The 24,541-nt window shown below is 42.4% G+C and overlaps 1 protein-coding gene across 1 annotated transcript in view; it reads right to left on the bottom strand.

Annotated features, from left to right (window-relative positions):
• The window catches only part of LOC109468339, a 34,723-nt gene that overhangs the window by 5,437 nt on the left and 4,745 nt on the right, over window positions 1–24,541 (bottom strand). Inside the window, 26 exon segments of the mRNA XM_019766588.1 lie at window positions 216–433; window positions 1,091–1,241; window positions 1,653–2,190; window positions 2,600–2,692; window positions 3,108–3,268; window positions 3,900–4,151; window positions 4,622–4,867; window positions 5,419–5,588; window positions 6,011–6,203; window positions 6,566–6,934; window positions 7,812–8,036; window positions 8,746–8,841; window positions 10,423–10,547; window positions 11,248–11,379; window positions 12,156–12,284; window positions 14,131–14,274; window positions 14,426–14,443; window positions 14,691–14,885; window positions 15,290–15,481; window positions 16,493–16,738; window positions 17,887–18,012; window positions 18,673–18,867; window positions 19,547–19,738; window positions 20,727–20,759; window positions 21,496–21,750; window positions 24,504–24,529. Coding sequence (XP_019622147.1) covers window positions 216–433; window positions 1,091–1,241; window positions 1,653–2,190; window positions 2,600–2,692; window positions 3,108–3,268; window positions 3,900–4,151; window positions 4,622–4,867; window positions 5,419–5,588; window positions 6,011–6,203; window positions 6,566–6,934; window positions 7,812–8,036; window positions 8,746–8,841; window positions 10,423–10,547; window positions 11,248–11,379; window positions 12,156–12,284; window positions 14,131–14,274; window positions 14,426–14,443; window positions 14,691–14,885; window positions 15,290–15,481; window positions 16,493–16,738; window positions 17,887–18,012; window positions 18,673–18,867; window positions 19,547–19,738; window positions 20,727–20,759; window positions 21,496–21,750; window positions 24,504–24,529 — 4,720 coding nt within the window.

Here is a 24,541-nt window from a genome sequence, read left to right as displayed (position 1 = left end):
GTTCGAGTCCTGACATGGCACCGATCTTGTGACCTTGGGAGAAGCACTTAACACGGCTTTCCTCACCTCAAGTGAAAATGAGTATTGTCCTGTCCTGCATTTCTCATCTGCGTTGGTGACGTCATAAAATTTCGGCATAAGTTGAAATAACTTGAGTGTGCCGTCATCATGTCTTGTCATGAAATGTCTAGGAATAAAAAAAAAAAAAACCTCACCTCCTCACATCCCGTCAGAAGACTGTTCTTCAGTGAGGTCCTGACGTAGCCAGCGTTCGTGTCCGTGTCCAGTACGCCGATGTAAAAGTACGTCACACTGAAGAGCAGTAGGACGACGATGTGAACCAGGATGTCCCTACCCTGAGTCAGCCTCTCGGTCCAGTTCGGGTCATGGTCGGCTTTCTTCGGCGCAGGTGGCAAAACCCTAGGTGCAGGGACTAATAACAACACAGAAAGAAAATTAGTGGAAAATCATTTTACATTCATATAAAATGGCAATTTTAAAGCAGAAATGAAGTCCATGACCTTGTTTTCTCAGCTAATAGACTGGTAAAATCATCTAAATGAGCAAAAATCTACAATGAAAGTTGCAATGGAATGTAGATGATAAAATTATCAATGAAAAATAAATATAAATCTCTTTAACCAATGTGGATACATTCTCAACAGTTACGTTAAAAAGAACAAAATATTTTACTTGGGTACATGTCACCTGACTTCTCTGTCTCCTAGCAGTTTCTTGAGGAAATACACGTAGCACTAAGTACCTAATACCAACCCAGAAGAGAACAAGAAATAGCCATGCCTTCAAGTACCAGAGTTATCAACCAAGGATTGAGGTGTTCAAGAATGCATTCTTTCCTAGAACTATCTCAGAGTTCTGTCACCAAGTACAGTAGAGGCATTGTCATTAGCTTTAAACGATGCGGTGTGATGTAGCCAGCTGCCGCCGCGCTGCGGGCCTGCGAAGCTGGTGTGTTACGCCGAAGGGCGGTTATACCGGCTATAGATACCGAAGTTGGTGTGTTACCCCGAAGGGCGGTTATACCGGCTATACAGATACAGAAGCTGGTGTGTATGATGAGGAGACCTACCTTCATAATCAGCCTTGTTTTTGTGAGCGACTTCGATGAGAACATGGTCCTTCTTCTCTTCCTTCATTCCTAAAACTTTACGAAAATAAGATGCCACAGGCACCAGCATTGGTCCGACGAAGATTGCCAGGGCATAGTTCAACAGAAAGATCTGCAAAATATGGAGACTTAACCTTAGTATATAATCAATCAAAAGGTTACATTTCATCTAGCTATTCAACGATAACATTGGTGGTCTTTCTTCATCAAACTTGGTCTGAATGATACTTTGTAGAAAAATTTCCTGTGTCTCATATGGTTTTTGGATTCGAATACTGACGTTTCATTGTGAGAAAATTAAACTGTTCTTCAACTCAAAAGAATTAACAAAATTTTTGACCAGATCGCTCGGTCTTCCTCAGCTTTCTGACCTGACTGCTATAATCAAGTGGTTTTGTTCTAATTGTGACGTCAGCAATGGGTCAAAGTTGAACGGAAGTCCATATCGCCCCCCGTCACTGTTGAAATAATGTCGGTACGTCATACTGGCGTTTAAGAATATGATAAAACTATTGAAACGTACCTCTATAGGTTCAAGTACAAATGTCGAGATCAGGAATGTCAGGACGAAGTCCTTCAGCCAGGCCTGGCTCCCCTCAGCTCCAAACTGTAGACTGTACACGATCACAAAAAAGCTGCTACAGACAGATGTCAAAATGGCGACGACCCACGCGACTGTTTTGTAGGGGAACCGCCTGGCGGAGGGTGATGTAGGGGTTTTCAAGAGCTCTGAAGGGATCTGATCTTCCAACGGCAGCTGCTGACAAAACAACGGCACAAGGATGACGTATACTGGTAGAGACACCGTGAACGATGTTGCTGCAGTACTGAACAAGTCCGAAAGGCGGAGTATGAGGATACCGGTGTCTAACAGTACGATATCTGGACCTGTTGTGGTCCCGTACCACATGGCGCTGCCCACCATCCACAGGGTGACCAGAGTCAGGCAGCAGGCCAGGCGCTGCGCCCGGGTGAAGTGTCTCACACCGGAGTTACAAACAGCCGACAGGAGGAGATGCTCATCATACAGTTGGTATGAAAACGTCGGTAGGAGGGCTTTCCTAACGGTTTTAAGACAAAGTTACTATGTCAATTAGTCATCGAAAAGGGTTTTTATGTTTACCGAAGGAAAACATATGGTTTTTGCTCTGTTTCCTCTTCCGTTCCAAACACTTAAGGTCAATGACTTGAACTAGACGTCTGTGACCATGTTAACTGGTGTTGGTTTACATCATGTTGCAATTTTATAGCAGGAAGGATTTAAACTCCTGTCACCATATAATATATGAATGTGAACAGAACAGACCATATGCGAACTTCAAGGTAAACATTATGTATTTGCTTTGCAAACGTTACCTTTCTACAATTTATAGCTTTGCACAATGTGTAGTCACTTGCTTTCAAAATACCACTTAAATTTTCCCAAGACGCATACAAAGTGACCGCAACATAAGAAGCAGCCGTACTTACTGTGTCCCTCCGTCAGGTACCACCTTCAAAGTCCTTATTGTCCTGCAGTCACCTTTGTGAGAGGACAGCCAGGTGAAACACGGGAAAAGGAACCTGAAGAAGGAAAATCAGACATTAGATCTTCGTATGCATATTGATTGAATCGTCAATGATCAATCTTCAAAATCTCAAATGAGGATGTGCTGGTCATCATAATAAGTTCAAGATTGTAATGACCACTCTTATACTTGTACGAGCGTTTATTAGCATGGAATTTCATCCTTGTTCGTAAAAGAAATTGTGAGACGGGGGTTGATATAGACTTTCGATCAACTTTGACCTATTTGTGACGTCACAGGGAAAAAATCTCGCGATCAAAGCATTTGGGTTCAAAAGCTGAGGAAGACCGAGTGATTTGGTAAAAAATTTCCGCAATTTTTTTAGTTGGTGAACAGTTTGAAGTTTCTCATACTATATGAGTGATGTTTGTACGTCCAGAATTGTAACATATTATTATAATCATATTCACCTCTCTGATGTCTGTATGTCCCAGACCTTGATGTTGTCTATGAAGAGTGACTCCATGTTGCCCTTCCCGGAGCCGTCGTGCCAGATCTGTACAGACTGGAGCTGGCCGATGGAGGAGGGAGTCGACATGATGTGGTACGTGTCACCACCTCTGGCCAGGACCTAAGAACAATTCACGAAAAGTGTGTATTCGTTATGTCTTCATTATATCTTTTGCTTCGAATGTTTATGATATAGGTCATAATGTAACAGTGTTCAAAGTTGGATTGATTCGTACTTTGGTTTCTTGCAAATCTAGATAGACAAACGTGTAGCTTGTCATTACTTCCGGTCTGGGTTCGGAAGTATTGTTTCGAGTAGTCAGGTGTGTTTCGTGTCTGAACCGAGTAGGTCAACAGGGGAGAAGGAGGGGGATTGACAGGCAGGATGAAAGGAGTGCAAAAGGTCCGAATCAGGAAATGGGGTGAACGTGAAGATCTCATAATCTGATTGGGAAACTGCAGAAATTTGTGGTTAACATGGGGTAATTCAGGAAGACGAACTCTGAAAACTTCAATCTCTTGTTGTCATAGTTTTATGACAGACATAAAATACACATTTATTCATGGAAAGCTGTTACAAGACTTCAAACCGTGCCGTCAGGGTTGAGAGTGACCATGGGAGAGTGACCAAACTGCAGAAATTATGGTCAACAGGGGGGAATTCAGGAAGACGACGTCTGAAATCTCTAATTTCTTGTTATAGTTTAATTGCAGACATAAAATATACGTTTATCCATAAAAAGACTTCATACCGTGCCATCAGGGTTGAGAGTGACCATGGGTGTCCTGCCGTCTGACCCTGTGATCATGAGCCCGACCACAGACGCCGTGCCGGCATCAGGCTGTGTTCCCGTACGGACACACACCACGTACACGTAGTCCGCACCGGGAACTTCGGACGGGATGGTGGACACTTTGGGAACGACCGCGTTGAAGATGGTCGATGCTGCAGCTTCTCCAAGAGCGAAGTTGCCTGCGACTGCCCTGTTTCTTGACAGCTGACTCTGATAACAATAAACAAAATCTTTGTTTAGAGTTAAAACCTTACATCCAACACAAAAAATTCTCTCACTTAAAGGTATCTGGTAGACGATGTCGGCCCCCGTCGCGGTTCAATGAAGGTATCGTCTACCAGATACCTTTGACCCAGTGTTGACGTCACACTTCAAAAAAGCCACGTCACAAGCCTCACTGGGTCAGTCTACTGAGAAAGACCAGAGTGACTGAGAGAGAACTCTTTTGTATTGGATCTAAAGTTTTAACTCTAAACATGTAACTACCTACACAGATGAACTTTCATGATAAACAGAATCTTTATGGAGTTTTATAGATCAACAACGGACAAAGAGATGGCTTAATTTATATTTTTGCAGCAAATGGAACGAGAGAAGAACAGGTACTACATAAGGCATATCACAAGCTTTCGCAGTGCAAAGGCTTAGAATATGGCAAGGTAAGATTAGTGTTAACATACCTTGATATTTGAACGAAGTATAAACAGTTGGGCCACTATGAACATCATCCACATTGCTACGACAGTTCCAAACACGGTGGAGTTTGAGGACAACTTGTTAAAGTTGCTGCCCAGATTGCTGAAGTCCACGAAATTCGGAACAGGCAGAAACGATGATCCTAGTATCGCCCTGGAACTGCTCCCATCATTGTTTAAGGCCATGCCGCAGGTGCACCGCGTGGTCGTCTCGTCTGTTTGGGTCCCAACCTGCAAAGGAAACATTGATGGTATCAATCCTCCCCTTATATATATATATATGACTACGAATCTGAGATTTCAGACTTACTGACAGTAAGTAGGAGAGTAGACAGAAGGTAGGCATCGTGCAATCAGCAGCTCCCTGAATTCCTCCATGGCCACAGCTAACTCCAGGCCATATCCTTCTGCTGTTTCGTTCTGACCTCCTGTCATTCTACCTTTCAATATTCCACCCTACCATATCAACCATATGCTAGCTGTCAACCTACTCTGGACAAACGGGCACACAGACCCATCTGCTCAGAAACCCAAAACAATACCTCCGTATCAAGAAGTAACTGATACTTTACAGACCTCTAGAAGCATTTCTTCGTAAGTCACCTGGGGGGAAATCCAGAAGAGTTTTTTTTCCTAAACGTGAAAGGTTATCTGATTTAAACACTTGTCAATACTGACTTACATGTGTAAAAGATACAGCACTTTAACCATAAGGAAAGGCGTGGGGCCTGTATAGTCAGTTCTAGAGATCAGTTAGAGATCAGTAAGTTAGTATTTGTTACCTTGCAGCGTTGGTTGCTCCACGTCTGGTCGTCCATTCCCCACATCAGACAGGAGACTGCAGCGGTCTCCAGGGAGAACCCTGTCCGGTTGCCATGACGACCTAAAGGGGGCGTGGCCTGGGAGGATGACGTCAGCAGCGGCCGGAACCCACTCTCAGGTACGTCTTTAGCTGATGTCATAACCATACAAGGAAAATATCAATATCTCATTTAATATTTTACAATATAAACATATGATGACCACTGACTCACAAAAGCTAAAACATGACATCCGAATTGAAAAAAAAAGATGATGAAAGAACGACCAAAAAAATTTGGGAATAATAATTTCTTCTATTATTTCAATATTTTCAATTATTTAAATTTTGTGGGGTCGTGTGGCGTAACGGCTGGGAACCAAGAGGTCCTGGGTTTGAACCCTGCCATGCCACCGATCTTCTGCCCTTGGGAAAGACACTTTACACAACTTTCCTGGATGGAGGCCTGGCAAACCCCATCTCGTATTAGCCACAAAAAGGCTACAGAATCTTCAGCTAGTTGAAAGCAGCTGCCTCAAAATGAAAGAGAAGAAAAAAGAGAATATTTTGTTTACCTTTCTTCTTTACGCCGACTATGACCCAGCCGTGTTTCTTTCCTACCTCCGGTGCGAATGTTACATTGAAGTTGGAGTAGACCAGGCCGTACGGCATTTCAAAGCCTTCATAATCAGTCACCTCTGGAGGCTTTACAGTTGTGGTGTAGTCGTACTCTTCCTCAGTTGGGAAGTCGTGAAACCGGGCGTAGACCTGTTTATGTTTATTTGTTTGCTTATTTTTATTTGCACATATAAAATGATACAGAAAGTATACAGAATGAATGTACTGGAGGCTGGATAAAAGCCTTAAGGCTTATCCGTGTCCCCCTCCATTACAATTAAGAACATAATGAATAATAATAATAATAATTACAACAACAACAATAATAAAGGGTAGTAAACAACATATGAAAAATATCAATAATTTACCACAAAAAAATAAATGGTATGTTTAAAGTTAAAAAGTTTGGCCCAACACAAAAAGTTCTCTCACCTAAAACTTTAAACATGTAACTACCAACACAGATGAACCTTCTTGATAAAATGAATGGTAACATTACAAACTTATTATACCTGTAGCTCTGTGTCGACGTCATCGACTGAGAACCGGAGCAGGGGCGCCTGTCCTTCACTGGTTATGTACATGGCGTGATACGTCATGTTGGTGCCATGCCTGGGAACCTTGGAGAGAGGGAATGATCTACGGGCATCATCAACCTCCTCACTGTAAGTGTTCGATAGGGTATCCTGTTCGTGTTCCTTAGTGGTGTCAAACATCACACCAGATCGTAGGTCAACGGTGATGTTTGGTGCTGCAGCATTGCGAGTTTGTTCTCCATCTTCTTCGGAGCCTTTGGTGACTGTTACCATGACAACAGACGAGGATACTTCAGTTTCTTCTTCTTCATTCCACACGAAAGGATCCTTTTCAAATGCCACAACCTGCAAGAGCGACAAGGTGCACGGTTAGTACACAAATAGTTCTCATGACTAATTCTTGTAACATTTTTGGCGACGTCCGTCAGCGAGGAGCCTAATGGTACAGTATTGTGTGCAGTTTGCAAGAATTCTAGGAATGGTACAGGCATTTTTGTCAACAGGCATGGAATGTTCACAGGCGCATGTGTCTGACCCACATCAATGCCCACATTCCTGGAAACCCTTGGAAAGACCTCTCTGCCCCGGATGGCCCTACTTTCTGTTACCCCGGGGCTCGTTCACTATTGTACACTCAGGGAGGATTGCACTGTATCAAGTCTTCCTCAAAATCATGAAATGATGGCAGTGGCATGCAAACAATAACCCTAACAGCAACCACCGTCGCCAGGGCAATGTATGTTTTCATTGCCAGTCTTGTTGTTCGTGCAAGCTCAGCTGCTCGATCGGGCCTTGGCGTTGGAAATAGAAGACCACCGACTACCGACACTGAAGTGCTAAAGAAATATTCACAACACAAAAAGCCACCGAAATACCTCCAATCACATGCTACGGTGGCAACTAGACAGTATCCAATTGGCCAGAGGAGTGTCTATTAGTCAGGCTATTAGTCTGACTAATAGACAAACTGGCCAATTTGATACCGCCTTGCCACTGTAGGATCTGCTTGAAAATTATGAAACACTGTAATTCACTTTATGTCATGGCAGCAAAATTTCAAGGTCTGAGAAAAGTGGACATGTTCATGCAACTATATATTTACGGTGGAGACAGGTGCAGGAAAGAGAAAGTCCAGGAACTATTTGTTAACTATAATGATAACTTCACAGAAGTGATAGTAAAAACATAAAAGTACAGTGAAAAAAATCAGGAATTACAGTACCTTAATGCTGGAATTCCTTGGAAGGCTGTCTTCCTGTGTGAACACGATGGAGCCGACATCCTGATCAATAGGAATGACACCTACATCAGGGAGGGTCTTCATCACAGCAGTGAGCACGCCGTCAGACCGGACACGAGTGCTTCCTCCTTCCGGTGGTACCTCCTGCAACAGTTTGCCTGCTGCCGCGTCCAATAGGTCCAGCAAACCCATGGTTTCATCCTTCACCTGTAGTGAATGCAAACAAAAGTCACTCAAAGACCTTTGACCTGGCAAAGGTCAAGGTTCACAGCAGTTTATGTGCCCTGGTTATCCACATGGTGGTCTTGCAGCACGATATGGCCGATTATCGACATTCCAACACTTGAAATTTTAGTACAATCTTTGTGACTACAAGCATTCAAAGGAGAGGTTGTGTGACAGTCTTGTTCCTTTATATGACTTGTAGAGATGCTTAAAATTCAAGGCCTTTTCAAACACTGTATATGATAGATAACTGTATTATACAAACTTTATTCGCAAAATCATGCCCGAAGGCTAATTGCTTTTACAATCAAGAATAAAACACATTGCAATACAGTAACAGGAGACAGGTAACAACTGTCTGGAAAAAACTTCTTCTTCTACCACTACGCTAGCTATTATGGGGTTCGACTTCTTCTTTGAAGGCAGAGGATAATGAATAGTCCCACATTCTGCATAATTAGTGGGTTTTGTGATCTTAGTAGAAATGCAGTTTTTTTGTGATATTCTAAATGACGAAAGGATGGAGAAATTATTGTAACTGTATGAAATAATCTGTTTCTTTCGGTCTCATAGTGAGGACACTGGCTAACAATATTATATGCATAAACCATAGAGTCATCATTCACCATAACAAAAGCTCGACATTGACCCAAACCCTTTCAGCAATAGGCTAAAAGAAATAGAAACCTACCCGGGACTTTAGAAGTTCTTGTTCATTTTTCTTTTTCTCCAATTGTTCCACTGGTGACATGTCGGAAGAGTCAACGTCTATGAGGTCTTTCACCTCGTCAGTTACGCCTAAAGAAAGGTCAAAGGTCGTCTCCATAGCAACAGACTCCCTACTGCCGCTCTGAGCCCGTAGCGCCGACGACGTCCCATCTGTGACCTCTTCCAGAAGCTCTTTGTAATCATCCAGTGAACCTCTGAAGTTGGTGACTTTATCACCAAGAGTGCTGATAAGGTTAGGTATCTCCTCCTGCAGTTAAAGATATTTTGACACGGGTTGGAAAAAGTTAACGAAAGGAATAAAAGTCTTGCCAAACAAAGTATAAAGTAAAGTAAGATGCCGGTTGTATCTTATTAACTAAAAACAGAACATTTGCAAAGCAAATGCATAATGTTTACCGTCGGAAATGGTCTGCTCTGTTAATTCTTACTCAAACACATTCACAAACATTTACTACTAGTATATGGTGACAGGAGCAGAGCAGACCATGAAAAATTGCAACATTATGTAACCCAACACCAGTCACCATGGTGACAGACGTCAACAAATCATGTCATTGGTCAGGCCAGAGGTCACTGAAGAAGAAGAAGAGGAAGAAACCGAGCAAAAACAATATGTTTTCCTTCGGTAAACATAAAAAGTAAAATGCCAGTTGTATCTTAATAATCACCTCCTTTAAAAAGGACGTCTGTGTTGAAGAATCTTGTGTGGTTGTAAAAACACGAGGTGGGAGAGTTGACTTAGCCGTACATGGTGTCAGAAGTGGGATAGTGGTCATTGTCGACACGCGGACGGTGGAGACTTCTTCAGTTGTGTCAAGTTCTGTTCCCAAAAAAGGAATTAGGCGGAAAGAGGTTATAACTTAAAAATAGTCCTAATACCAATACCTAAATATGCACTGATTTTGATATATTTTAGAACCTTTTCCCATTTTTAGACCCATTGACAAAGACATTTTCCGAATTAACTGAATTTCTTGAACATGCAGTAAAACGATTTGATTCCATCGCTTACCTCCCCAAATTTCATTTTCATACGTTGTGGTTTTCATGGTCGTTGTTGATGTTGTAGTTACCAGAGTTGAAGTTGGCGCGTCCGTAGGGGGATACCAGCTAGTGGTTGGTACACGTGGTGTTGTAGACGCTGTAGTAGATGATGTAGTTTTCTCTGTAGTCTGCATTGTTGTTGTTGATGTTGTTGTTGTAAGTTCTATGGAAAAGGTGACCAAGAAAGTTAGATTAAGAAATGACAAAATATTCAGCAGACTCCCTTGCAAATAACAGTAGTACCATCAGATAATTTTTATATAGTTATCACATTCGCGGCGTGTATCATTTTATATAAGAACTGAGAAATTGCATAAAGATGGGAGGTCGTAGGTCGTATCATGAAAGTCCATCTGTGTTGGTAGTTACATGTTTAGAGTTAAAACTTTTGGTCCAACACAACGTGTTGACCTCACACTTCAAAGAAGCCACGTGTTTCACTGAGTCAGTCTACTGAGGAAGACCAGAGTGACTGGTCGAAAGCTCTAGGTGAGAGAATTTTTTTTGTGTTGGACCAAAAGTTTTAACTTTAAACGATGTGACGTAGTATTTGTAATAGTCAGGACAGAAACTAGTCTAAGAAGAACATGTACATACGTTGGCAATTGTTTCCATCGCCTGTAAACCCCTCTAGACACACACAGTGGTACGTTCCAGCCGTGTTCACGCAGAAGGCGTTGACGTCACAGGTTGCCTCTCCACTGCTGCATTCATCAATGTCTGGAAACGATTTTTGTAACGTCACTGAACTAAACAATGCAATGGTGGTAATCTCCAAGCAGATCATACGGTGGCAAGGCAGTATTCATTGGCCAGAGAAGCGTAGATTAGCCTGGCCAATTTCATACTGTCTTTTGCGGCCAACGAAACATCTGCTTAATTGGAGATTACAATGGCGGTTACTTCTAGTAGCCACAAAAAATTCTTATAACTCAATAGAATGTTAGCCTGGGTGCCATCCCTAATGTCACTAGCTACCACTGGTTTGTTTCCAGTTGTAAGCTAGCGGGCGAATACTACTGGGGATGGCACCCAGGCTAATAGAATGTCTAATACACACGACAAAACAGTTAAACTGGAGTAGCTTTCAGATAGTATCCGCCATCTTTAATCTGGACGAGTGTGTTGTAGATGGGGATAAAATTCAACTCTCTACCGGGCTTCTAGAGGCGGATGGAAAGAGTAGAAATTGGTCAAATAGAGAGATAAAATGTCCTCAAACTGCACCTGTTTTCTCTAGCGGCCCAACTCCCCTGGTATGTTATCTCTCTATTAGGCCAACTTCTGTTCTTTCCAGCCACCTCCAAGAGCCTGGTACATGATAGAGGCTACTCTTCTGGTACGGATTTGTGCAACTTGACCTAGTTTCCATTTATGAATTAATAAATTAACTCGAGGCATAGATAGTAGAATAACAGACCTTGGCAGCCGCCTGACGCCATGGCGAACCCAGCCACACAGACGCAGTCGAAGTAGCCCGGACCGGTAACGCAGATCGCGTTGCTGCCGCAGATGGTTGGGTTCTCCTGACACTCGTCAACCTCTTCAACTTCTAAAGCAACAGAATGTTCACCAAAAGACAGTTACTCAGGCAACTAGATATGATTTTGGAAACGAAAACACGCTTCAGTGCCATCCAGTACCACTAACTTTTGTTTCCTTTTGGACTTTCAAAAATTTGTCTTCACTTATTTGCATAATGCCATCAATCAATAGTTCGTGCTTATAAACCTGCTTTTTCTGACAATTCTCCAGTGTCACAGACGAAAGGTAGTGGATGCTAACTGAAACGTCTGACCGTTTCCAAATCATATCCAGTTCCCTGAGTAATTGTTTTTTTTGCGTTTCTTATAACCTGGATGTCTAAAATTCACCGAAACACAACAATGTTGTACTGGTACTGTTTAAAGAATACCTGATACAAGGTACCCGATACTTGGCCAATGATAATGCCATTGGAACTATGGATGGCATTGTATGACGTGATTTAGTTGGGTATTACACCCGGTACCACTTCCTGAATTCCCCCCATATACTCCCCATATACTCCCACCAGTAACGTGCCGTGCAACCTTCAAGTTCGTGATTTACCTCTCTGTCAATCATTTGTCAGAATCACCTCCCACCCATCTTGCTGCTGACGCAATTAGAACAAATAGAGAGAAAAGCCAAATGAACCTTAAGTCAATAATTCTTGTTTCTTTTACCTAGCCATATTTATCCTTTTTTAAATCTATTGAGAAGAAGAAATTTCTTTCATACCTTGACAAACGAGATCTGTCTCCGTCCATTCTCCACTTGAAAGGCATGTTCTTGTGATGTCTTCACCGGAAATGACGTGATATCCGGGTGCACACGGGTAGGTGCAGGTCTCGCCCAGCAGATAAGGGCAGTTGCAGACGGGTCCAATGGTGTTAGGTTGGAGGGGTGGGTCAGAACAACCTTCGGGGAACTCATCTAGGGGAGACAGGGATGTTAACAGTAATTATAAGCTAATGCTAGCATGAAAGTCCATCTGAGTTGGTAATATACATTAGGAGAAACTTTAATTTCCGAAAGTTTCAACCAAATGACTCAATCTTCCTCTAGATTTCTGACTAAACTGCTATCATCAAGTCGTTTGAAATTTGATTTTGAATGTGTGACGTTACCAATGGGTCAAAGTTCGTCAGAAGTCGATATCGCCCCCCGTCAATAAATTAACAATAAAATAAATATTTGGTTTTCTTCCCAAAAATCAACTCAGGGTTTTTAAAAGGTTGGATCTAGTCAAATAAACACGAGCAAACTAGAAAGGGACGTTTTTGCATACTGCAAAGAAACAATGGGATATACAATCCTGAGGATTTGTTGACATCGTTTTCAAAAACTTTGAGAGGAAAGTTTTACTCTGGGTTACCTTCTGTGGTGCAATTCAATCTCCATTCGCCAGGAGTCGTGGTAGAACGGTACCGGATGTAGGCGATATGCTTTGGATCAGGATCCGTCCAGCTCATAAACGGTTCCACCTCTCCATGTCTACCGATCCCAACGTTTCCACCGAGAGACCAACAAATCCAGAACCTGCGAAACTCCTCAGACGATAAGATACCTGGAAATTTTAAAACACACCAAGTTTTACCTTGGAAACGTGACGCATTATTACTTCCGGGACGGAAGTATTGTTTTTGGTACCGGTAATAGAGGTTTTGTGTATGCGTGTGTTTGTGTCGAGTCCGCACTGGGATATGGGGAGTAGTAATCCATAATGTATTTCCCTCTGTCTCTGATCATCCAGCACAGTTCCGATACATTACGCGGATACACACAGCAATCTCGGAAGTCTATAATCGCCTATCTCTTGTTGTATGTGTACGGCTTGAATGAAATAGACGCATTTGTGTGCGGCACTTACCAGGTGTGACCTGGTGATCAAGGTAAACCTGTCGGTTATCAGCCATCGTTATTTTGGACTCGTCACCCGTAGCGATGAGGTACACCATTGGTGAAGGTTGGTCTGATAGTCTAATCCTTGGGTTTTCAGTTTTGACCTCAAACACAAAGGGTGACGAGATAGCTTCCGTGTTATATACATGGTAACCTAGGGATCCGTCTGTGTGATCCAGTTTGTAGCAAATGGCTAGACATGGACACACACAAAAAAATTAGAATGTGACATCATCGTTGTCAGCCGCCATGTTGGTGTCCTTATTTGCATAATAGTGCATCATGGCGTTTTGGGACAGTCAAAGATCCTCTGACCAATTCAAGCAACCATTATTACATGTCTACAGCTCAAAGAACATAAGGAACACAATAATATTTCAATAAAGCACAAAATGTTGTGTAACGCTTAAGAAACGGAGTGAAATTCAAAGAAGCTTACGGAGATGTCCAATACTGGTTTTCCAGTCCAGATATGGTGTACTCAAATAAAATCTCTCTCATTGCGAAGGAGAACAGTAACAACAGTCAACAGATTATAGTATATAGTACAATTCCTCAAGCTAACCGACATCTTGCACACGCAGTCGTCCCTCAGTAAGACATCTGGAGCCGCATAGTCCCCGTTTAGAGCTTTTATTCAGCCTGTCACACAAGGGCACTATGCACCGGAAAGGTATATCAGTGAGAACTTCATGTACTTGTGTCATTAGCCTCTATACACTTGAAGAAGCCACACAGGCGAAACCGGTCGTGTGACAGGCTGAATAAAAGTTCTAAACGGGAACTATGCGGCTCCAGATGTCTTACTGAAGGACGACTGCGTGTGCAAGATGTCGGTTAGCTTGAGGAATGAATCCCCTCTACTAGTGCTATGTACAACAGTCAACAGATTACTTACTAGTACAATTATGTCCGTCCTCATCCAATGTGAACCCTTCAGTACAGGAACAGTTGTAACTGCCTACAGTGTTGGTGCAGGTGTGGCTACAACCGCCATTCATAGTGGAACATTCGTCAATGTCTACAAATATATAAGAGGAAAGGTACACTGTACTATCAAATGGAAGAACGGGTGGGTAGAAATAGAAAAATAATCATTGTCTTTTTTACTCCGTGAAGGGGGTCATGACCTCCGGACGGAGTATTGTGGGCAGTTGGTTTTTCGTGTTCGCCGGTAAAACACACGGTTCCTTTTTATTAATTGGCATGTAATTTTATTTGCCGTCTGCGTGATGATGCACGTACGCATTTTAATTTTTACCGTAGCTGTTTTCGTGGTCGATATAATATTTCAGAAGCACTCCTACATTTATCAGGCTTCATTTATCAGGACTAGCCGCAAATAAACCGTTGTGTTGAATAGCGGGGGGGGGGGGGTTTCCTTCATGCAGATGTGAGGATGGTTAAGTACAACCAGATGTTTATTTATCTTTTTACCTTGGCAGAAAAGATCCGTGTCCGTCCACAGTCCATCTGCAGTGCACGTTCTTGTTATGAAGTCACCGGAAGTGACGTGATATCCCGGGGAACATGGGTAGGTGCAGTTCTCCCCCAGCAGATAGGGGCAGTCACATACGGGCCCGGTAGTGTTGGCTTGGAGAGGTGGGTCAACACACACTCCAAAAAAGCCATCTGAAGAAAGCATATAATTTAGTTCAGACAAGTAAAATTATCATAGAGACATCCGTAAATAATTTCATCAGGTTGGTAAACGAATGAATAGCAAAGTTCTTTGATCACAACCATTTATTTTTCACGATCCGACGTTTCGATGACTGTCATCTTTATCAGGGCAATTCTGACTGGTTTGCTGTGCACTGACGCTAGATGTTAGTTGGTGCACCAAGTAACATCTAGCGTCAGTGCACAGCAAACCAGTAACATCTAACGTCAGTGCACAGCAAACCAGTAACATCTAGCGTCAGTGCACAGCAAACCAGTCAGAATTACCCTTATGAAGATGACAGACGTTCATCAAAACGTCGGCTCGTAAAAAAAATGGTTGTGATCAAAGCACTTTGCTATTCAGTCCTTACCTTGTGTACAGTTGAACAGGTAGTCTCCGGCAAAATTTTCCATCCGATAGCCGACTTGACTGATGTTTATGATCGGTTGAGGGTCCGTCCCGCTCATGAAGGGTTCCACCTCCCCAGCCCTGCCCACACCAATACTTCCACCTTTCGACCAGCAGATCCAGAACCTTCGGTACTCTTCAGTCGATACGGTATCTGCAAAGTACAGGGTCGCAATCATTAACACTTGAATTAGAACGAAAGTCCATTCGAGTTGGTAAAATAATTAAAAGAAGCTATAGACTGTTCTCCAACTCATTAGAATTGATTACCGAATTTTTCGACCGAATCACTCGGTCTTATAAACCAGCTGCTATGATCACGTGGTCGTGTGACGTCAGCAATGGGGCAAAGTTGGTTGGAAGTCGATATCGTCCCCAGTCAGATAACATTTCAAAGCTTCCCATAAAAAAACTAACAAAATTACTATCATGAAAGTTCATCTTTGTTGGTAGTTACATATTTAAAGTTAAAACTTTTGGTCCAACGCAAAACGTTCTCTCACCTAGAAGCCACGTGACAAGCCTCACTGAGTCAGTCTACTGAGGAAGACCAGAGTGACTGGTCGAACGCTCTAGGTGAGAGAACCTTTTGTGTTGGACCAAAAGTTTGAACTTTAAACGTATTAACAAAATTTTTCAAAGCCACAGAAAAGGAATAGAAGATTTTGGAGTTAATCTCCAAGCAGATCTTTTGGTGGCCGCAAAGACAGTATCAAATTGGCCAGGAAGTATCCGTTAGCCAGACAGCACCCTCTCTCCAAATGGTCTAGTACTTCCTGACCAATTTGATACTGTTTTTTTGGCCACCTAAAGATTTGCGTGGAAATTATTGGGAGTGTGACGTAATGGTAAAGTGTTCAGCTCAGACCCAAGAGGTCCCGGGTTCAAATCCTGCCCGATGCCAGCGATCTTTTGCCATTGGGAAAGGCACTTCACACGACTTGCCTCACTCCACCCAGGTGTGCAATGGGTACTTGACTTCGGTTGGAGAGGTAAAAGGTGGTGGAAGGAGAGGGATGGGCTCCACCTTCCAATACCTTGCCCTAGGCACAGTGGATTAACAACCCAATGCCCCTACGGCCTCAAATAAGGCTAAGGGACTACCTTTACATTTTTTACCTACTTTTTTATTGGGATTATCAATATGCCATAAACATGCACGTACCAAATGAGGTATATCCTCCAAGGACGACGCGTGGGGCACCGTCACTGTACACTCTCGTGATACCGGACCAGCCGTTTTCGATCCTCACACGATAGCCATCGTTATCCCCCGTGTCCGGTCGAAGGTTGGCCATTCCCTCCATGTTGTCGACCTTGACCTCAAAGATGAAGGGCGAGGAAGTGACCTTGGGAAGGTCCCATATCAGGAAAGTGCCGTTGTCCACGTGTTTTGGTAACGTACAGGATGCTGTTATGGGTAACAACACCAAAAATACATTCTGTTTTTAAACATTTCTATCAGACGACATAATAATATACGTCGATGAAAGTTAGACATCCAGTTAATACGATACGCCAAAAAGCAGTTACTCAAGCTTACGTTTCAGGTAGTATCCACTAGCGTTCGTCAGTAGTTCGTACTTATATTATAAACCTGCAGTTCTCCTCTGGTCTCTCAGTCACAGACGAAAGCTAGTGGATACTAGCTGAAACGTCTGACCGTTTCCAAAATCATATCCAGTTGCTTGAGTAACTGCTTTTTGGCGAAATAATAATATAATATAGGTTTATAAACCATGCGTTCTCTCACAGTAGGAAACAACAGAAAGTTGAAAGTTCTGTTATGATGGATACTTGTGTAGCATAATTATTACAAAGACTCATATTTTTCTCAACAGTTCATCAGTGGAAGGCAATTAAAATTGTTTGGGACAATCCGTGGGTATATTGAGCCATTCCCAGCCTCGTTTTAGCGCCAGCTCACGCGCGCTCTCGCTCATCTTTGCTCTCGCGAGAACACGTTTCAAAACGATGCTCGCGATTGTAATTGGAAATTTGTCTAATGATCTGAAACTTTCACCAATTGCACTAGCACAATTGCAATCGTTTTCAAGGATGCTCAAACAGCCATAAATGATATGGATAAAGTGGGCGGTATGTGTAAAACATGTATGGAATGGATCAATGGACACATTTTAATGGTCAAAATTGTTGGAAACCAAGCCAAGAAGAGAATAGAGTTATTATGTTTACTGAAGGAAAACATATGGTTTTTGCTCAGTTTCTTCCTCTTCTTCTTCTCCAGTGACCTCTGACCTGACCAATGACATGGTTTGTTGACGCCTGTCACCATGGTGACTGGTGTTGGGTTACATAATGTTGCAATTTCATGGTCTGCTCTGCTCCTGTCACCATATAACAGTTACTAGTAGTACATGTATGTGAATGTGTTTTAGTAAGAATTAACAGAGCAGACCATGTCCGAAGGTAAACATTATGCATTTGCTTTGCAAATGTTACTTTTCTAGTTTTATTTCGTTTTGTTTGTGAGAGGTAACTCAACCACGTTGTCATTTCGCGAATGAGAACAAGAGACGACAAACTACTAGTACTTACGAATACTACAATTGTGTCCATCTCCATCCAGTGCGAACCCTTCAGTACAGGAACAGTTGTAACTGCCTACAGTGTTGGTGCAGATGTGGCTACAACCACCATTCATAGTGGAACATTCGTCAATTTCTGCAAATGAAAGGAAAGGTAAATGGTAATCAAGCAGATTCTGTGGCACTCTATATGGGCCGCCTGTATCCATTGGCCTCCTGTAACCACTGGCCATCCCATTAATGGATACAGACTCCTCTTAAGCTTGCCCTGAAAAATCTGCTTGGAGATTAGTACATGCATAGAGGTAGAAGAGCTACCTCCGTGGTAAATGGAACAAGACTGGCAATGAAAACATACATTGCCATGGCGACGGTGGTTGCTGTTAGGTTTATTGTTTACATGGCACTGCCATCATTTCATGATTTTTAGGAAGACTTGGTACCTGTTAAGTCTAGACTAATACAGTGCACCCCTCCCGAGTGTATAATGAACGAGCCCCCGGGTAACAGAAAGTAGGGCCATCCGGGACAGAGAGGTCTTCCCAAGGGTTTCCAGGAATGTGGGCATAGATGTGGGTCAGAGACATGCCTGTGGACATTCCATTCCTGTGGACAAAATACCTGTAGCATTCCTAGAATTCTTGCAAACTGCACACAATACTGTACCATTAGGCTCCTCCCTGAGACGTCGCCAAAAACCATGGAGCTATCACTCTCAAAATTTCTACAGGTTTTCTTTGAATACATGGAAATTGCACTTTATAAATTGATGTTTATGCTCCCTTTATTCTTTTACCTTGGCAGAAGAGATCCGTGTCCGTCCACAGTCCATCTGCAGTGCATGTTCTGGTTATGACGTCACCGGAAGTGACGTGATATCCTGGGGAACATGGGTAGGTGCAGTTCTCCCCCAGCAGATAGGGGCAGTCACACACGGGCCCGGTAGTGTTGGCTTGGAGAGGTGGGTCAACACACACTCCTAGAAAACCATCTGAATTAAACATATAATAAAGTTCAGATGAGTGATATTATCATGATAGAGACAGTTTCATTCAAAACTAAACATTTTTTTCATGCACCACGTAATATTAGTAGGTAAAACCAACGCCTGGAGTTAAATATGCAGGGCTAACCCCACAAAAAGTGGGATTTACCAAAGGTGGTTAACACACTGCTATACTGGCGACATTTATGCCAAAAGCAGATATCAAAAGCTTGATAAACCCAATTTATGATCAATGTGCTCTGTAGAACTCACCCAACTAGTTCCACCACTCAGAACTTTTAAGCGCTCCACTAGGTTCTCCACTAGCTCACACAACTTCATCGTCCAAATTCCTTGTTCGAAATCTTTTTACAGTGCGTGACAGTTTCTTTCCCCGTACGGCCAAGCTTTGGAATTCCCTCCCTGACAAGTGTTTCCCACCAACCTACAATCTTCAGGCTTTCAAATCAAACGTTCACCGCCATCTCTTGACATAGCCATGTTTCTCTCATATTTCTAGTTCAATGCCGAGAAGTGGTCGTATCTTATAGGCCTTTTATTGAAGCACTCCGTTTAAAAAAAAAACATGCCAAAAGCAGAAATCAAAAGCTTGATAAAACCAAATTGATGATCATTGATAAATCTCACATTTTATGCATTGTTATGATGCTGTAGAAGTGCTTACCTTGTGTGCAGTTGAACAGGAAGTCTCCGCCAGAATAGGCGATCCGATAGCCGACTTGACTGATGTTAGTGATGGGATGAGGGTCTGTAGCGCTCATGAAGGGTTCCACCTCCCCAGCCCTGCCCACTCCAATACTTCCACCTTTCGACCAGCAGATCCAGAACCTTCGGTACTCTTCAGTCGATGTGATATCTGTAAAGTGCAGCATCGCAATTACTTAAGACACTTACTAATCAGCATTAAGGCTAATTTGAGTTGGTCAAATACATATTGCCTACATATTTTAGACCGCATTCAAAGGAGAATCTGTGTTGCCATCGGTCATTCTCTGGCCGCAAAGCTGGATTCCCTCTCACACAGACGCAATGTCGCATCCCTATCCCTTTTCTACAGATACTTTCACGGTCGATGTTCAGGAGAACTTGCACTTCTTGTTCCTCCACTCAGAACCTTTCAGCGTGCCACTAGGTTCTCTTCCAGTTCTCATCAATACACCGTCAACATACCTGTCTCAAAGTCATTTTACAACAACAGCTTCTTTCCCCGGACTGCAAAATTAAGGAACTCTCTTCCAAACAGCTTCTTTCCGTCCGATTATAATTACAATCCACAAAGCTTCAAAACAAAGGTCCACCACCATCTCCTGACATAACTACATTATATTCACTTAAGTACCTCTAGCTCTATGCCGAGAAGTGACCAAAAATAATTGGCCTTGCATTGAGCGACACCGTTAAAAAAACATTATGAGCAACTTCAAACTCTTCACTAACTCAAAAAAATTTATCTAACGAAATTTTCAACCGAATCACTTGGTCTTACTCAGCTTGCCGACCCAACTGCGTGCTTTGATAACGTTGTTTGGTTATCGTTGGTTCGAAGTCGATATCGTCCCCCGTCAAAAAATTATAAACCTTCCCATAAAATACTAACACAATTGTTAAAAGCCACAGAAAATGAATAGAAGATTTGGGAGTATCAGTATGCCATATCCATGTAATTTCCAAGCAGATTCTTTGGGGCAAGGGGAGTTTATATTGGCCGCCTGTATCCACTGTATCCTGTATATGCATTGCGCCCAGTTGTGGACACGCTACACCCTGGGTGTTATTCGCAAACTCCGAACGGCTTATAACAACGCCTTTAGAATATTGTTTTCATATGGAAAATTCGAGAGCGCCAGTCGAATGTTTGTGACTGAGGTTGTCGATACCTTCGATGCTCGCAGACGTAAACTAACACACTCTTTCACCAATCGGCTCCTCAACAGTAATAACAGAATCATAAAACTCGCAATCCACTCAGACTTATCATCCACCAGTCACTACTGGGATCACTATATCGGCCTAGTCTACCGGTAAGGCCCTTCTCGTATGTATATGTACCGAACCCTTCCGTTTTTACTATGTGTGCACCTTATTATTTTAATTGTTTGTCTACTATGGGCCAATTTGCGCCTGAAATAAAGAATAAAGAAAGAAAGAATTTGTATCGCCGCTGGCCGCCCCACTCAAAGAAAAGCAAACAAAACATAGGCTATCCTCTGGCCTCCAAGTTAGACCCCCTTTCCCATAGACGAAATGTTGCCTCTCTATCCCTCTTTTACAGATATTTTCATGGTCATTGCTCTGCAGAACTCACCCAACTAGTTCCACCCAGAACTTTTCAGCGTTCCACTAGGTTCTCCACTAGCTCACACAACTTCACTGTCCAAATTCCTTGTTCCAAATCCTTTTACAGTGACAGTTTCTTTGCCCGTACGGCCAAGCTTTGGAATTCCCTCCCTGACAAGTGTTTCCTACCAACGTACAATCTACAGGCTTTCAAATCAAACGTTCACCGCCATCTCTTGAAATAGCCATGTTTCTCTCATATTTCTAGTCCAATGCCGAGAAGTGGTCGTACAGGCCTTGCATTGAACTTACTCCGTTAAAAAAACATGTACGTACCCTGCGACCAAAAGCCTCCGAGGTTGTTGCGGGGGGTACCGTCACTGTAAGTTCTCGCGATACTTGACGAGCCAGCCGTGCCATCCGTGATCTTCACACGGTAACCGGCGTGATCCTCCGTGTCCGTCCGAACGGTGACGATCCCAGCCATGTCGTCGACCTTGACCTCGAAGATGAAGGGCGAGTTCGTGACCTTGGGAAGGTCCCATATCAGGTCACTGTCGTTGACCACGTGCTTTGGTATCGAACAGGATGCTGGGTAAAAACGCCAAAAATACTATCATGAAAGTTCATCTGTGTTGGTAGTTACATGTTTAAAGTTAAAATTTTTGATCCAACACAAAAACCCTACATTGAACCGCGACGGGGGTCGACATCGTCTACCAGATACCTTTGACCCAGTGTTGACGTCACACTTCAAAGAAGCCACGTGACAAGCTTCACTGGGTCAGTCTACTGAGGAAGACCAGAGTGACTGGTCGAAAGCTCTAGGTGAGAGAATTTTTTGTTGAATCAAAAGTTTTAATTTTAATAATGCCAAATATACATTGTTTTTAAACATTTCTATCAGACGGCATAGAATTTAATATGAAAACCATATTCTGTCACAGTATGGCAAGAACAGAAATATATGTTGAAATTGTGAACAAAAAATTATTTTATATTGGACACTTGTGTAGCATAATTATAACAAATATTATTTTTCCAATGAGTTATGTATTTCTGAACATGACGAAATCAGTTGGGTATATTGAGCCATTCCCAGCCTCGTTTTACCGCCAGGTCACGTGCAATCTCGCTCAGATTGTGCTCTCGCGAGAACACGTTTCAAAACGATGCTCGCGATCGTAATTGGAAATTTGTCTAATGATCTGAAACTTTCGCCACTTTCACCAGCACAATTGCAATCGTTTTTTTATTAATATGTCAAGGATGCTCAAGTAGCCATAAATGATTCGGATCCATATAGTGGGTGATATTTTGAAAACCTTTGAGCATTAATGGAATGGATCAGTGGACACATTTTAACGCTCAAAAATGAAGAAAGCAAGCCAAGAAGGTCCCGTTCCACTCTATTGCAGAGCGTAGGGTGGTTCCCATGTCCATTTCCGTAGCCCTTGGGCGACACACAGTTCTGCAATGCACTACAGCAGGGGGCTGGTTCGCTGGTAGTGCTGTGTGTTTGACCTTCCCACACTCTTTCTAATATGTGCTGAGTGTTAAGCAGAGAAAGAAGTGTGTACCATTTTTAAAGTATTTGGTATGACCCGGCCGGGGTTTGAACTCACGATCTCCCGGTTACAAAGCGAGCGCTCTACCAATTGAGCTTTTGCCCTGGAAGCCAAGAAGAGTATGGAGTTTTTTTTTAGCTTCGTGATAGGTAAATCAGCAACATGGGTAGATGCCCTTAGTCCAAGGTACTTGGTAATACTGAGAATGCAAGCAGTGAGAGGCCTCTTTTAATGATATTTCAGCTGTTGCACCGATTGCCGCGTATATATATACGTCCCTTTATGTTCCATGAACTTCCCTTAGTCGTGATGAGTGTGAAAAAAAGTGAATTGTGATAAAACTGAAAACGCTGTTTATACCTGTAATTGTACAAGTTACAGGTACTATTCAAGTACATCTCCAGAAATAGAAAAAATGGATTCATGATTCGAGTCTGCTTCGACTATAAATTTAAGAATACCATCAAAGTTCAATTGGACTGTTAGTGAATACTTGTGCAGAATATCGTATGGTATGATGCTGACAGTATTTTTCCTGATATGGCCTATGAATAAATAATATGCTGTGTTTACTGCCACTCGACTACACCCTCACAACGTCCCTACATACGGATAATTATAGTAAAGTGGCCTTCCTTTCACCCATACAATACATTATGGTCTACCGTCACCTTTTCAGTTACCAAATTGGTTTTCGTTTTACACTACCAGTGTCTGAGAGAATTTGTAAATGTTGCTCCTCAAATGCAGTGGAAGACGAAATTCATTTCTTCTCTAACTGTCCATTTTATGACGACATCAGAAAACAATTATTTACCACCGTGTCCAAAATGCTCCCTTACTTCCCCACCATTCCCTACCACAAAAAAAATTTACCGCTAAAATCAAAGAACCCACATATTATAGAAGAAGTGGGTAAATTCGTCTTCCATTGCCTAAAAAGAAGAAGTCAAACCCAGTAAAACTAGTACCATGTATGTTGTAGAATATAGTATAATGCTGGACGTAGATATAGTCTCACATACCACTGTATTTTCTTTCTTATGTTGTTTTAACTGCAATTAGCCCTCGGGCAAGTATTTGCAATAAACTTTCATCATTTTCCTGATTAAATGAAGTTACATAAGTATAGTACACACACACAATGCTGCTGCTTCCAAAACGTTCCTTTTGTTGACCAGTTTGGGGAAAAATATACTGTAGTTTTGAGCATTGAGGTCAGTAACCTTTTCAAGGAGTATGACACCCCTCATTATGTCAATAATACTTTATGACTGTGTTTTGAACACACCCAAAACATAACAGTATCTACAGGTTGGGGTGTACGTGACGAAATGCATGCCAGTAATGGAGTGCTATGAAAGCCTACGTTTCGTTGCCATATGAACTTCGGGGAGCATGACACTCCTCATTATGTCATGAATACATGGTGACACCCAAAATTTAGTTCAATTCAATTCAATTTTATAACAGCGGCAGAAACGCAACATTTTACAGCTTTGAAAAAAATGAAAACGCCTGAAGATTCGGATGAGTACTAGACTTTTAGTTTTTCTCTTGTTGGTTGATGTATAGCCAGATACAAGAAGCGTGAGGCTGATATGTTACCCAAAAGAAGTAGGGGCAGAGGATTTGTCAATCAGTCAGTATGGAGAACACAGGGGGATCTAGGGACAAGAACAGGAAAGATGCTGTGGAGAACTAGCCTCTACCAGGCACCGCGGATCGCTGGGAAAATAGTAAAAATTGGCCGAAATAAAGGGATATATAGTATACCAGAGAAGATCCGGCCAGAGTGAAGATCCAATTTGCGA

The sequence above is a fragment of the Branchiostoma belcheri genome, unplaced genomic scaffold, assembly GCF_001625305.1.
Source record: "Branchiostoma belcheri isolate BF01 breed outbred unplaced genomic scaffold, Haploidv18h27 scaffold2, whole genome shotgun sequence".
Classification (NCBI taxonomy): Eukaryota; Metazoa; Chordata; class Leptocardii; order Amphioxiformes; family Branchiostomatidae; genus Branchiostoma; species Branchiostoma belcheri.
The sequence above is the reverse complement of the archived record's forward strand: the minus strand, read 5'-3'. Positions and strand labels throughout refer to the sequence as shown.